This window comes from Dipteris shenzhenensis, chromosome 20, assembly GCF_047967505.1.
Source record: "Dipteris shenzhenensis isolate YYH24624 ecotype China chromosome 20, Dip_SZ_1.0, whole genome shotgun sequence".
Lineage (NCBI taxonomy): Eukaryota > Viridiplantae > Streptophyta > Polypodiopsida > Gleicheniales > Dipteridaceae > Dipteris > Dipteris shenzhenensis.
Genome location: NC_141615.1, coordinates 49,647,762 through 49,660,514, shown reverse-complemented (window position 1 = coordinate 49,660,514; position 12,753 = coordinate 49,647,762). Strand labels below are relative to the sequence as shown.

Here is a 12,753-nt window from a genome sequence, read left to right as displayed (position 1 = left end):
ACAAAAGAAGAACCGTGTCTTGGGAAGATAACAAAAGAAAGTGTGTTTTGGTTCAAGATTTCAATACAGCAAAACAAAGACCAGTAACAGGCGACTATTTTCCAGTTAATGCGGCAATGATACAAATAAATTTACTTCCTAAAATCACAGAACTCATTTCAGTTCAGCAGTCAACCCCTTTTGTATAAACAGGACAATTGTAGGTGTAGCCAATTTAACAGTGAATCACACCAGTCAAGTGTGTTATTACAAAAACACGAGTGCACAAGGATGATAGCAACACATTTTCAAAGCATAGATCCACATCAAAAGCCCACAATCCATGTATAGACTGCTAACCTGATTCAATTCTCACAAACTAAATGTCAAGAATAATTGCATGGCAGTAGTATTAACACAATTGCATTTCTTTTTTGAGAGACGACACTTAATCTTGCCTACTTATATAAACCCTCAAACATATCCTCAAAGATTTTGGTGTCTACTTGAACCCACAAATTTCAATTTTACAAAGTGAGATAATTTAAACCCTGTCCAAAAAAAAAAAAAAAAAAAAACAGTAATTTCCCTAACAGCCTAAAATCAGCAGCTCTTGAAAACATCCCTCCACCACATACAAAGCTCTTGCAATTCCTCAATCTTTGTATTCTAAAATGCCATTTTCTGACTTTACTATACAACTATGTTGCAGGTATGCGTTCAAAATTTTAGTTTTTGTTTTAAAAAAACACCTTGCAGGGGAAGCGGGCCTGCCATGGCGCATGACGAGCTGAAGATACTTACGACCCAGTGCATCATTTTGGTGATCAGTCACAGAAAAACATTATACTCAACTTGTCAGACCAAGATCACACTTTAGCAACACCATGTTTGTAAAACCAAGATGGAAACATCCATATGCAAGAAAATCCATTGAGCATTCATGTGTCTATGAAGAAGGCAAAGTTAAGTCCAGAGTTCCCTCCCCAGATAATGACTTGCCACGGTCCTGTAGAAGCAAAAAATTGAGTATAATCACATCACTTTTTATAGGACCCCCGCGCCCTTCCCCACCAAAAAAGAAAGACAAGAACAAACTTGACATCCTTTTCACAAAAGCTATCAAACATAGGATACCTCCATCCCCCATTTGATGTAATCAGCAGATTCACAAGCTTTGTACTCGTCGACCAAACTCTGCACAATCTCTCTTGACTCATCGAATTCTGTCAAATCATTATCCTGTAAGCCAAAGCAATTCACAAGGTTTAACACAAATCACACTAGTTTCAAGACAATAAGTTTATTTGTGCACTCAAGGGTATAATATTTTGCTTTCCGCAGAACCAACTCTACTGGATCCTTCTGGCCTGCAATACCTATACCTTCCTAGGGAGGAAGACTGCTCTGAACTTTCAACCAATATATATCAGATTCCAAGGAGTTCACATCCATTTCAGGACTAAAATCTCTCGAAATTTGTTGCTATGATCATGAAAATTCAAAAAAATGACTTTGCAACCAAAGACCGGGAACCAGTACATGCACATATACACACATATGCTGACTAGTCCACAAAGGGAAGTTTGAGCTACAACAAAGAAGAAGGAAGAACATATAGAGAAAGACAGCAACCTGACAACATCCTATTGGTTCCAACTGGCACCGTCTCCAAACATAGATGATAGTAGCCTCTCCCAAACATAGTACTTAGTCTCACACATACCAAAAACCCTTCTGGGTTGAGACTCCACCCTTCTGGGTTGAGACTCCCATGCTGATTTGGGGATGTAGTCCCATACCACAACTGGATTTCTCTTCCCCATCTTGCTGGCTGGCTGGCGTGATGAGATGCAGGAGTGGAGGCTCCCAGCACAACAGGCATGATGTATGACACGTAAGCTGACCCCCAGCCCTGCCATGGCTGACTAGGCTGATTCTAAGCTGGCTGGTCAACCAGCTGATCACCTACACGCCAACTGCATGGCTCAACAGGCCAAGCTTCTGGCTGAGCCTGATGACATGGCCAACTGACCCTCCGAATGGCTAACTAGGCCTGCTATGTGCAGGCCCACTGGGGGCTACCCCTACAAAGCCTCCTCTCACCTCCTTGTACAACATGGCTCAACTCCTCCGCATGCTTTGTAATGCACAAAATAGAGCAGCTAGAAGCATGCACACTGTATTCAGCACATGTTGCAATTGACACCCCTTTTTAGAACAAGGATCAGATCGACCACATTGCCTCCATGAAGGAAGCAAAAACATCCAGGCAGTCGTTGAAGAGCACACATGAACTTCTTCATGCTTGAAACATCCAGGCAGTCATTGAAGTGTTGGAAATAAGTGCACACTAGGTGTACTATTTCTCTAATCTACATTTTTGTCTAGTCTTAGTCTTGAGTCTTGAGTGTGTGCCATGTGGCACCTCCACATTTATCCCATAAGCACTCTTGCTCATGGTCTTGTACTTGGCCCTATATATTCAGGGGTCACATCTATGGAAATATCTCACATCTTTCAGTGTTTGCTTCATTGCTCTTGCAGTCTTCCTCATGTTGTAGTTTAGTATGATACTATGCTAGATTTCTAACATGGTATCAGAGCATGTAGATCCCCTCTCCTCTCCTCTCACTCTGCTGCAGCCATAGCTTCGTCTTCTCCTTTCAGTTTACCTCTCCCTCCGGCATCTCTCTCTTCAGCCTCTCGTGGCACCTCTACCTCTGCACCGCCCTCTTCTACGCTTCTGCTGGCCGCCAGCTGCACCCCCTCTGCCTCAGCCCTTGGCCGCCTCTTCTCCGACATCTGCCCCAAAAAAACCTGCGTGCCATTTTTCTGTCTCTGCCTGCCTGCTGCCCCTGTTGGCCGCTACATCTGGACCGCGCCCCCTTCTACACATCTGCCTCTTCATCTCAGCCTCAGGCCGCTGTCCATGCTGCACCTGTCTGCCCCGCCAATGCTGCGCACACCTCTCCATTTTCTGCGCCTTTTTGCTGGAGCTGCTCCTGTTTGCTCCAGATCTGCGCCCCCCCGTCTACGCCTCTTCTCTGACAGCCCCGCCAACATCAGGCCGCCTCTGCCTGCCCCGTTTTTCTTTTCTTGCTGCTGCGGAGGATATCTATGGTGCTGCTCGTGTCTACCTCTCCAATTCCTGTGTGCCACCTCTTCAACAGGCCGCACTTCTTCAGGAGCTGCCCATGAGCTCTCCCCCAAAATTCTGCACCAAAGTTCTGCGTCTCTGCCTCTTCTATCCAGCAAGGCCTCTGCTCTCTCCGGTCTTTCTGGGTATCGTGGCTTTGCACTCCATCTCTTTCTATCTGCAGAAATCTCTATTTGCATCTCTCTCTGTCTCTCTCTCGGGTTACCCCTGAAAGGGTGGAAGACCTGAGGAACAAAAACAAAAAGGATATCTCTCTGTCTATCTACAATCAGTCAGTCTCTCTGTCTAGGTGTCTACAGTCATATGTCTCTGACACTTTGTCTATCAGTCTATATGCCTCTCTTTTGTGGATTAGCTACCCACATTCTCTTGGCATTTTCTGTCTATGTCCCCATTTATCTTCTATTTGTCAGACTCTCTCATGTCTATCTGACAGTCTCTCTCTCTATGGGACCACTCTACTGGCTGATTGTCTCTCTCTTTGTCTGTCTATGATCCACTTTTTGTACCTACCCTTGTGGACCCATATGAGGATATCACTTGAGGAGGGGTGTCTCAGGATCTTGTCTGTCATGTCTTCTGTCTTGTCTCTCAGTCTATCGGTCTTTATGTCAGTCTTCTAGTCTTGTCTTTTGTCTTCCTCCTAGTGTCCACTTAAGGAGGGTGTTGGAAATAAGTGCACACTAGGTGTACTATTTCTCTAATCTACATTTTTGTCTAGTCTTAGTCTTGAGTCTTGAGTGTGTGCCATGTGGCACCTCCACATTTATCCCATAAGCACTCTTGCTCATGGTCTTGTACTTGGCCCTATATATTCAGGGGTCACATCTATGGAAATATCTCACATCTTTCAATGTTTGCTTCATTGCTCTTGCAGTCTTCCTCATGTTGTAGTTTAGTATGATACCATGCTAGATTTCTAACATGAAGAGCACACATGAACGTCTTCAAGCTTGAACTTATGAGTAGTAAAACCTGTGTCTGCAACCAGATCTGTGTTTGATCTTGTGAATTAAAGTTTATATGTCATCTACTATCTTCCATTGACCTTCTTATACAGCTTCAAACCTGCTACATGGAATGACGGATCCATCACCATGGAGGTGGTAGCTGTAACTGTAAACGTACAAGGCCTACAAAGCTGCTCACTTCCTTGTACAACAGTAGTACATGGCTAAAACATGGGCATGCTTTACAATGCACCTATAGAGCAGCTAAAAGCATCCACATCGGCCTTCTTTTGATAGGCTTCTTGTGCTGTCGCTACTGCATTCAAGGTATGCTTACAAATTTCCTTTGTAGCAATCTATGTCTTAACAGTGTCTAATGCGCAGTGAGAAGCATAGTTACCAGGGTATTGGCAATGTTTTGGGAACGCCAGATGCTGGAGCAGGAATGTTTCGGGAGAGGGGAACACCTCATCATTGTTAAAATAGCATTGCTTGCTGTAGCCAACACTCCCACAGCAGAAGAATATACCCAAGAATCACACAATTCATAGATCAAATCTTACTCCATCTTGTGCACACGAGCCATTTTGTGGCTCCGTAAGAAGCAACCTATAGTCGCTCTGCCATCCATGGAGGCAGGGTATAGAGTGACTTGAATAATATCATGTGCATCCTTATGGCTTGGATGGGGTCCTAGAGGACATGGATATCTTCTAAGAGGAAGACCACTTCATCAGGGAGCTGATCTTGGACAAGTTGATCATTCTGATTCACCACTCAACAAAAGAAAATTCTGCTGACCTGTTTCACAAGGCTCTTTCTCATGAGCAAATGGACATCTGATTTGACGTTTGGGTGTTGGCCCACATTGGATCGGTCAGGGGGTGTTAGAGATCACTGCCCCACCTGTAACCCAGGGTTGGTGGGGTAGGTAGAGGAAAACAGTGAATGCAACAGTCCTCTGTCTGAGACTTTTCTGCAGCAGGATAGGATTGCAGGCAGAAACCCTAATACCAATCGAATACGTGAACATGCGGTAGGTTGACAGATGCATGTTTTTCCTGTGCGGGGGCGCCTGCATGTCCAAAAATGGGCCGTTTTGTGGTCCGTATAAAAGAATCGACATCAACCGAGTCCCAAACTACCTGCTACCATAGGATTTCCTCAATCTACACTGTCAAGCACAGTTGAATGGTTCGTTAATTATTAAGGAAATGGCATAATTAGGACTCACTTGAATTTTAAGCTTTGGAAGGAAAATGAAAACACATACCAAAGTTAGAATTTGCTTAAATGTGAAATGGTGAGATTTGGTCCAAGAAAACAAAGTCACCATCTTCATATCAACTTTATTTAGGACTGCATCCCGCTACAAAATGAAAAAGCTTTCAATGGTGTGGTTGAATGTTAAAAATTGAAGCCATATGTGACAAAAGAAAACACTTTAATTTGTGGACAAATGAAAGTTCAAAGATGTATGCTATTGATTTAGCAACATGCATGGGACTTGCTAACTAGGAGGCTAAGAGGAAACGTTAAGGGAAAGGCAAGCATAAAGTGCACAAGGCAAGCAAGGCTAAGACAAAAAGATCGTGATTACGCTCCTCTAGGATGACTATATTTCATCAATTTGTCCAAAGGTTTAAGCTTTTTCATCATCAGCTTCATATGGCTTTACATTCAACCAAAAAAACAAGTTCTCATGTTCAATATATAATGTCTCAGTTTGTGAGTTGAATATATGATCGCCAAACATAGCCTCTCTGTTCGATTGTTTCGTGATTCGAGAGGTAATAATTTATGACTGAAAAAAATAAGGGTGATATGTTTTCAATTCATGATGTTGGGCTAGACAACACGCAATGGTCTGGCACTGTTGCTGTCCAGCAGGCCTCGGTCAGAGGCTGATTCTAGGCACCTGCAGGCTGCATACTCCAGCAGTATTTGTGCAGAGCAGAGAGGCAGGTATAGGCCCTGGGCTGGGACTTTTATACGCCAGACTGGAGCCTTCCAGTTGGGCATCAGGTCAGCTCGAACAGGCCAACTTGTCGGGTCAAACAGACCGCCTGTCGGCCAGCTAGTTTACAAACTCAGGACAGCTGTATCTGTTCAGAGTCCAGACTATCCTAGGGTTCATTCTGCTGCACCAGGCATTCTTTGTATTTTCGTACCTTCTACATATCTACTTGTTTTGTGAGTTCATTTACATCACAATGGTGAACTTGACTTGTTTTTGGCATGTCCCAATGACCATATGCACATGCGGAAGGATTAGACTATCAGGAAACTTTTACTCCAACAACAAGAATGACTACCATCGGAACTATTTTTGCTACTGTTGCACACCATAGATCGATCCAAGGCCGGAGGGCATGGTACACGCATACACGAATTACTTCAGATGAAGCAGATTGTTCAAAGTCCTTAGCTGATACCCCTTTTGTGGAAGGAGGTAAGAGAGTCATGCTTATTTTGTACGATGCGGACCGGTGATCACGAGGAAAGATCAAAGGGGCCTAGGATCCCTTGAAGGAGGAGTTCAAGATAACAGGTCTTGGATAGTTGCATTACATTCTCGGGATTGAGGTGCATGAGGGTAAAGCCAGCATCTTTATCTTACAGAGTACATCAAGGAGATTCTAGAGGATTATAGGATGGAAGAATGCTTACCGGCAACAACTCCAATGGAGGTGAACGCAAAGTTCCAAGGAAGACTTTCCTCCTTCACAGAGTAACGGAGGTTGATTGCCAGCTTCATTGCTGAGTCATTTCTCGACGAACCAAGGGAGAATCATTGGCTTGCTACCATGCAAGTCCTTTGGGTTAGAGGTACTCAAGAATACTGCATCAAAATTCAAATACAGCTTAAAAGACATTCGCAGTGGTGGTTGTGACTCAGATTGGGCAGGAGATCTAAACAATTGGAGATCTACTTTCTGGTATTGTTTTATGCTAGTGGGAAGCTATGTCTCATGGTTGAGCACAAAGCAACGCACACTAGCAAGGCAGAGTATTGGGCTGCTTGCACTCCAACATGCTGAGTAGCTCTCTCTTTAGCAAAGGCAGAGTATCCATTGTTTGCATTGCAGCAAGTGAAGTAGTATGGCTCAAGTAGATCCTTAATGTTGTGGGTTTCAAACATGATGATTCCACGATCAAGTGCTTCCACATGAAGTAGAACAAAATCCAGAAGAAAACACTACATAGGAAACTGTAAGCAAACTCAAGAAACAGTTTTTTAACATTGTTGTCAAGGACATCAACCCTTCTAAAGGAGGAAATGTTACATCAATGATAGTATGATGTAACATCTCCCTAGGGGGGGATGCCTTAGGATATGAAGATAGGAGTAAGGAAGTGGTCATAGGCTAGTGGGGTTTGAAGTGACCCTAAGGCCTAGTAGTGCCTAGTTAGGACAGCTAGGACAGTTAGTACTGGTCCTAGGTCCTAGGCGCACTAAGTGTTCTAAGTGGACTAGTGCAAATTTAGAAGATGGCTAGTGGGCTTAGAGACGGCAGCTAGTGCTCCTTGAGGATTCTACTTGAGCCTTAGGAAATTTTGCCATGGATGGGTGGCAAGATTCCTGTTGTGTAGTCTGTGTTTGCGGTTTACATAGACATGTGCACACAATGATAAAAGACACTCATGCAATTCCCATTGAGGGAGATTGGCTGAGCAAACAAGCTTCGAGTAATTCACATGTTATCAGAGCCCACAAGATATACGTCAGTGATCTATTACAACAACTACACCAGGAGGACATTAACAAAAATGAAGACAAATCTTAGTTCGTCAAATGTGCCTTTGTCAAGTGTGCAGTTGAGGAATATTTGTTCAGCTAGTACGTTCTTTCAGTTTTTTAGATATGGCTTCATCGATGTCCATTCCCAATTTTAGGAAGAATGGGAAGCTGGATTGGAATAATTACCCTATCTAGAGAGTGAAGATACGGAGCCATCTGATAGCACAGAAGATTTGGAAGGTGAATATTGGTGCAAGTATCCCTATGTATATTTATGTGAATGTGTGCATGTGTGTGCGTGTCTCTATCTGTGCTATTCAATTCTTTACCAATTCTATACCAGTTTTGAACCAGCCAACTTTGTAACAGGTGGAGAAACTTGCTAGGATATGATCTACATATTGTCAAAATCCTGATCAAAATAAAGAGCTACTATTAAATAAAGGTTTCAAGGCACAAGGATGAAAGTAGTACGAGCAGTAACATCACTGTCAGATACAGTTACAACGAAACCCAGACCTTATTCACTAGAGTTATAAGTTAGCTAGCTTGATGAGATCATATACACAGGTATTTAGGACTCTAAACTATCACGTACCGCAACAAAGCTTCAATGAAGCCACTCATAATTAAAAGCTTCATAAAGGTAAACAAACAGCTCTATATTGCCACACTTCCATAAACAGCCGTTATCTGAAGTAAAACATAGAACTCACAGCAAACATTGGAAATTTGCGGTAGTTATCCAGAAATGCTTGTTTCTTCCTCAACTTCTCATATTGATTTATACACTTGCTGAAGAGATGCCGAATGCTTGTATGGCTTGCTAACATAAGACCACTGACCTGCAAATTAAAACTGAAACTATTAGGGACCTCTTGTTGATGACATTTTATTGATGCACCTCTAAAGTCAAGAAAGTGTGCTGAATTACAAAAAATGTTTTGAAAACAGTTCTGTACAGAAATTGGGTGCTTACCCTGTGGGCTGTTTGAACATATGGTGACTTCCTTGATAGTGCAACCTGGATTCAAAGGAAAAAATAAGAATAGCCTAAACTGCAGTTGAAAAACGAAAGTAGTAACCCTCACAACATTGCTAAGAGCATCATGAATCCATGACAGGAAGGCTTCAAAGCTCTTCTTGAGAGATAGATGTGCATCAACTTCATCATTTGTCTTGCCAGTAGTAATTCACAGAAGAATGTCAGGTGGTCTTTTCAGTTAGAGGTGATCCCTACCTTGAGTATACATCTAGATGAATCCAGGGACATGCACAAACTTATCCTCTAAATCACAACACATTGTGCAGTTCCAATCTCATGATAGTCACTCGTAAGGTTGAAAAAGCTTAAAGTCCATCACGCATATCAGGGACTAGCTACTAGCTACCTTGAGTATGCCAGACTCATTGGAGGCAATATTTTCGCGAGCTTGGGAGCCCCAATTAAGGTGGCATGCCAGCACAAAGTACGTTCCCTAGTCCACGTCAAAAGCATAGACAATAGTGACCAGGAATTTGGCCAGCCACTGTGTCCACGTGTGTCTAACTTCGGGGAGAGATTGGTATGTATCTAGACTTGCCTGATGATAAACCACTGCTTTCGCGGAAGCAGCCAAAAAGAGACTGACAATACTGTTAAGCAACTACAATCCCCAATTTTAGGGGCAAACATACCAGCTTGCAAAGCTCCCTATTTTAGGGGCATTAAGGCCACCCAAAAGCACAGCAAGCACCAAACAGGCCAGCCAAAAGGACAGCCAGCAGGGCCAAACAAGTGGCCAGAAAGGCCAAAAATGGCCGACCATAACTGGCCGACCAGAACTGGCCGACCAGCTGGCCAGCCCACCGACCTAGGAACTGACCAACCAGCTGGCCGACCTCCTGGGTCAGGCCTATAAAAGACTCCCTACCCCCTCACTCTTAGGGACTGGACCTGCAGCTGCTTCTCACCTCCTCCATCCTTTGCTGCAGCCCCTCCTGCTCCAGATCTACTCCTCTGCTCCAGTTCTGCCCCAACTTAGCCCTGGACCTCCAGCTGCTGCTCCAGATCTGCTCCTTTTCTTCATCATGTTGCTATTCCACATAGCCTGAAGGTTCCTTCCTCAGAGCATGCTGTTTTCAGCCATTTCCTAGGGCAGCTCCAGCCCTTCATCATCTTCGTCATCATCGAGCTACACGGAGGACTGCGTTTCGCTCCCTCTGCTGCTATCTTTTCTACCGTTTCTCTACATGGAATCATCTTTCTGATTAGCCTCAGCCACGGTCCTTGAGACATGACGGCTTGAGGTTCTTGTATTCAGTTTTTCATATTACCGACAGGCACTATGTTTTCTGAGTTCCGTTCTTCAGTTGTGTCTAAGTATCGTCTATTTTTTATTGCTCCACTGCAAACCCTATCGTTTCTCTATATGGTATCAGAGCCATGGTGATCTAAAGACCCTAGATCTCTGGTGATCTAAAGATCCTGCTTCTTCATGGAGGCCATAGGTACGGGGAGCATCACTCCTATGAACATATCAGTTTCCTCTTCATTCCGCTGCGCACTACGGGAGAGAACTCCATCTTCTACTCCCATCCCTCCCTCCCTTTCTAAACTCCATCTTCTACTTCCATCCCTCCCTCCCTTTCTAACCTCCATCTTCTACTCCCATTCCTCCCTCCCTTTTCAGTTTCAGGCTTGACACTCCCCATTCCTTCACACAAGGAGGTCATGATCCTTCACCTCTACCAGATCTCCATCGGCATCGACTTCCAAGATCTACAAGTTCTCCTTAGGCGGGACCCTTTCTGTTCCGATGTGTCTTGATGACTGTTGTTTCGAATCTTCTACATGCATGGAGGCAGGGATAGACTCCTCTCTCCCGAGGTCCAAGATCGGGCACACACTGGCTCACTGTTCAGCTACGACCTCTTCCTTTGGCGGAATCCCACCATCTCTGGATTATCAGTGCTGCTACGAGATATTTGTTCTTTACCTTTGTTTTTCCTCCACCTTTCGGCGGTGAGAGGGGGTGGCTTATTCTCTCGAGCTTCACAGTGTTCTTACTTCGGCTGACCATACGTGTAACTCAGGCACTTGAGGAAGTGAACAATTCCCTTGCAAGGGCACTCCTCTTGTGACCTTCTCTGCATTTTTGCATTGCATCTCTTGGGCATTTCGCAGGGATAGCCACCACCACCGTCGACATCTCTACATGAAGCTCCAAGCACACAATGTCTGCCCCTCCAAATTGGCAATTGAGTGGGGGTGTTAAGCAACTACAATCCCCAATTTTAGGGGCAAACATACCAGCTTGCAAAGCTCCCTATTTTAGGGGCTAAGGCCAGCCAAAAGCACAGCAAGCACCAAATAGGCCAGCCAAAAGGACAGCCAGCAGGGCCAAACAAGTGGCCAGAAAGGCCAAAAATGGCCGACCAGAACTGGCCGACCAGCTGGCCAGCCCACCGACCTAGGAGCTGACCGACCAGCTGCCGACCTCCTGGGTCAGGCCTATAGAAGACTCCCTACCCCCTCACTCTTAGGGACTGGACCTGCAGCTGCTTCTCACCTCCTCTATCCTTTGCTGCAACCCCTCCTGCTCTAGATCTACTCCTCTGCTCCAGTTCTGCCCCAACTCCTCTGTCTCTCTATTCCTCTCCTCCAGATCTAGCCCTGGACCTCTAGCTGCTGCTCCAGATCTGCTCCTTTTCTTCATCATGTTGCTATTTCACATAGCCTGAAGGTTCCTTCCTCAGAGCATGCTGTTTTCAGCCATTTCCTAGGGCAGCTCCAGCCCTTCATCATCTTCGTCATCATCGAGCTACACGGAGGACTGCGTTTCGCTCCCTTTGCTGCTATCTTTTCTACCGTTTCTCTACATGGAATCATCTTTCTGATTAGCCTCAGCCACGGTCCTTGAGACATGACGGCTTGAGGTTCTTGTATTCAGTTTTTCATATTACCGACAGGCACTATGTTTTCTGAGTTCCGTTCTTCAGTTGTGTCTAAGTATCGTCTATTTTTGATCGCTCCACTGCAAACCCTATCGTTTCTCTATAAATACTTGTAAATTTAATAGAAGCAGACAGCCGAATCCAGCAAGCCCTTATGAATGACTCAAGACGAGAGGCTTTCATCTTCCTCAAACAATAGGTTTACGGTTTATGACCCGCACGTATATTGTAATCGGGTCGCTCCGCGTCTTCGCTGTTGAGGGTTCGCGGACATGATGGATTTCCACTGGTCCTGTGCGCTGAGCATCGTTCATCAAGCATTCCGAGAATGCAAGGCCCAAGGTTCTCGCAGAAACCTTCGGCCTTGCTAACGTCGGATATATGTCGAGGTATCCCTTCCTTATGTGAAATCTCATCAAATCTTTTGATCGGGTGTGAGATTGTACTCTTTCATATACTCATAGTTTTTGGGATCTTCTTGAACACATCAAAATATACTACTCTTAACCGACATATGAGATCTTTAGCCTCATGACAACTTCCATAAGTACAGACTGTCTGTATCCCCCCTTGTGAAAGGAATTTCCTAATTTCTACTGCGGTGCATGACATATCTGGGTTTCCTAATGTTCTCTCAGAGAATAAGGTTCAACTCCCTATTTACGAGCCCCCAAATGAGGAGAGCATAGGGGAGTGACACTGGTTTGTAAGGTGCCTTTCGTAATACATTTTAAGTCTTATCTTGGGACTGTTAGCTATGGGAAACAATGTAAGCTCAAAAATAAGTGATAGAAGAGCAAAAACGAGCTGCTGTACTGAAAAATGTTACAACAACAAGTGGAGGCTCAAGTGTGAGCCAATATGACAAAACCCTAGGTCTAAATGCCCTAACTGGACTAATTGTCCTAACTGACCTAGGTGGTACATGTACTAATTGTACCAATAGTCCTAACTGACTATAACTAGGCCTACAAGGCACATACCAA

The 12,753-nt window shown here is 44.4% G+C and overlaps 1 protein-coding gene across 1 annotated transcript in view; it reads right to left on the bottom strand.

Moving 5' to 3' along the window:
- Nucleotides 1-501: 501 nt before the first annotated feature.
- LOC147889790 (tubulin gamma chain) overlaps nt 502-12,753 on the bottom strand; it is a 49,276-nt gene continuing 37,024 nt past the window's right edge. Inside the window, exons 8-11 of the mRNA XM_087391400.1 lie at nt 8,811-8,855; nt 8,548-8,676; nt 1,117-1,221; nt 502-988 (exon numbers count right to left, since the gene is read on the bottom strand). Of these exons, the coding sequence (XP_087247526.1) occupies nt 929-988; nt 1,117-1,221; nt 8,548-8,676; nt 8,811-8,855 (339 nt within the window). The 3' untranslated portion in view covers nt 502-928. The remainder of the gene's footprint in view (nt 989-1,116; nt 1,222-8,547; nt 8,677-8,810; nt 8,856-12,753) is intronic.